The 2006-nt window shown below is 61.2% G+C and overlaps 1 protein-coding gene across 1 annotated transcript in view; it reads left to right on the plus strand.

Moving 5' to 3' along the window:
- Nucleotides 1–2006, plus strand: part of SENP3 (SUMO specific peptidase 3) — a 7015-nt gene that overhangs the window by 2344 nt on the left and 2665 nt on the right. The window contains exons 3-4 of the mRNA XM_025193748.1: nucleotides 1016–1127; nucleotides 1334–1481. Coding sequence (XP_025049533.1) covers nucleotides 1016–1127; nucleotides 1334–1481 — 260 coding nt within the window. The remainder of the gene's footprint in view (nucleotides 1–1015; nucleotides 1128–1333; nucleotides 1482–2006) is intronic.

Genomic DNA, 2006 nt, shown 5'->3' on the forward strand with positions numbered 1-2006 from the left:
GCATCCTCATCTCCAACGTGTGCAGCATCGGGGCCGAGGAGCTGTTTGGGGCCCCCCCCGACACCACTGGCCCCCTGCCCACCCGTGCCTCCCCCCCTGCTGACCGCGCCCCCCAGCACAGCCCCCTGCGTGAGGAGCACGTCACCTGCGTCCAGAGTAAGAGGGCACGGGGTTGGGGGTGTCACTAGGAGTTTTGAGAGCATTAATGCAAGCAGGAGCCACCCCAGAGCTGGCTGCCTTTCAGCACTGAGTCCCTGTTATGCAGCTCTGCTCCACCCCAGGGCTAGTTACGTCTCTGGGAAGTCCCTGTTATGTGCAACCCTGATGCACCTCAGCCCCAGGTCCCCTGTTATACTCAGCTGGGATTAACTGCAGAGCAGGTTGCATCTTGGTGCCATGTCCTATTATACCCAGCTGCCCTCACCCCAGAGTTGGCTGCTTTTCAGGCCTAGGCGAGGGGTCCCTGTTATGCATCTGTGCCCCACCCCAGAGCTGGCTGTATTTCAGTACCAGGCAGGGGGTTCTTGTTATATTCTCTGAAGTGCTACCCCAGATATGGCTGCATCTCTGCACTGCGTGAGGGGTACCTGTTATATGCAGCCATGATCTATTCCAGAACTGATTGCATCTCTATACCAAACAAGGGGTCCTTGTTTTATGCACCTATGCCCCACTCCAGAGCTGGCTACATTTTAGTGCCAGGTCCTTGTTTACCCAACTGACCCCACCTCAGAGCTGGCTGCTTTTCAGGCTTAGGTGAGGGGTCCCTGTTGTATGCAGCCCTGAACCCCAGAACTGGTTGCATCTCTGCGGTGAGTCTCTTGTTACACTCAGCTGCGATCCACCCCAGAGCTGGCTACATCCCCACACCAAGTAAAAAATGTTTGTTTATATGCAGCCATGATCCACCCTAGAGCCAGCTGCTTTTGGGGCCCTGGTGAGGGGGTCCCTGCCCCCCCAGAGGTGGGAGCAGGTGGCTCCAGGTTCACCCCTGCCCCCCTCCCCTGTCCCACAGGCATCCTGGATGAGTTCCTGCAGGCCTATGGCAGCCTAATCCCTGTCAGCTCAGATGAGGTGGTGGAGAAGCTAGAGGACATCTTCCAGCAGGAGTTCTCCACGCCCCAGCGGTACTGCCTGGGTCCGCGGGGCGGGGCGGGGCGGGGGCGCTGAGGGGGTGAGAGCAGGAAGGGCTGGGAGCCCAAACATGTGGCTTCTCTGGGGGGCTGGAGGATGGGGGCGGGGGTGTTGAGGGTGGTGGTCTTGGGGCCTTGGCGGAGACAGGAGCCCAGACACCTGGGTTCCCGGCTGCCCCCTCACATGGCGCCCCCTGCAGGAAGGGCATGGTGCAGCAGCTGATGCAGTCTTACCAGCGCATGCCAGGCAATGCCATGCTGCGTGGCTTCCGTGTCACCTACAAGCGCCACGTACTCACCATGGATGACCTGCAGACCCTCTATGGCCCCAACTGGCTCAATGACCAGGTGCCTGGGCAGGGGCGGGAATGGGGGCAGCAATTAAGGTGCAGGTGAGGGAGAGGGGGTAGTTTGTGGGGCTGGGGGGTACTGCTGGGGAGTATGAGGGGGCAGGTGGGGGGAGGGGGAGGCAGCCCAGATGCCTGGGTTCCCTCCTGGGTTGGGTCCAGGGGGGCAGCCTGGACACCTGGGTTCTCTGGGAGGGGGGTGATGGGTAAGCGAGAGCTGGGGGTGGGGCTGGGGGTGCCAGGAAGCCTGGGTTCTCTGGGAGAGGAGTGAGGGCTGGGGCCTGAGAGAGGGGAGCTGAGACCCCGGACACCTGGGTTCTGTCCCTACTGCAGGGGGGCCTTGGGGGCCTGGATGCCTGGGTTTCCTCCTGGATGGGGACCTGGTGTGTTTAAAATAAGTCAGAGCCGGAACACCTGGGTTGTTGGGGGGCGGGAAATAAGTCTTCGATACCTATGTTTTCCTGGGAGGGGAGTGGGGCTGCGGGTTGGGAGTAAGGTGGGCTGAGGACCTGGACACCTGGGTTCT

The sequence above is a fragment of the Alligator sinensis genome, unplaced genomic scaffold (genome assembly GCF_000455745.1).
Source record: "Alligator sinensis unplaced genomic scaffold, ASM45574v1 scaffold1488_1, whole genome shotgun sequence".
Classification (NCBI taxonomy): domain Eukaryota; kingdom Metazoa; phylum Chordata; order Crocodylia; family Alligatoridae; genus Alligator; species Alligator sinensis.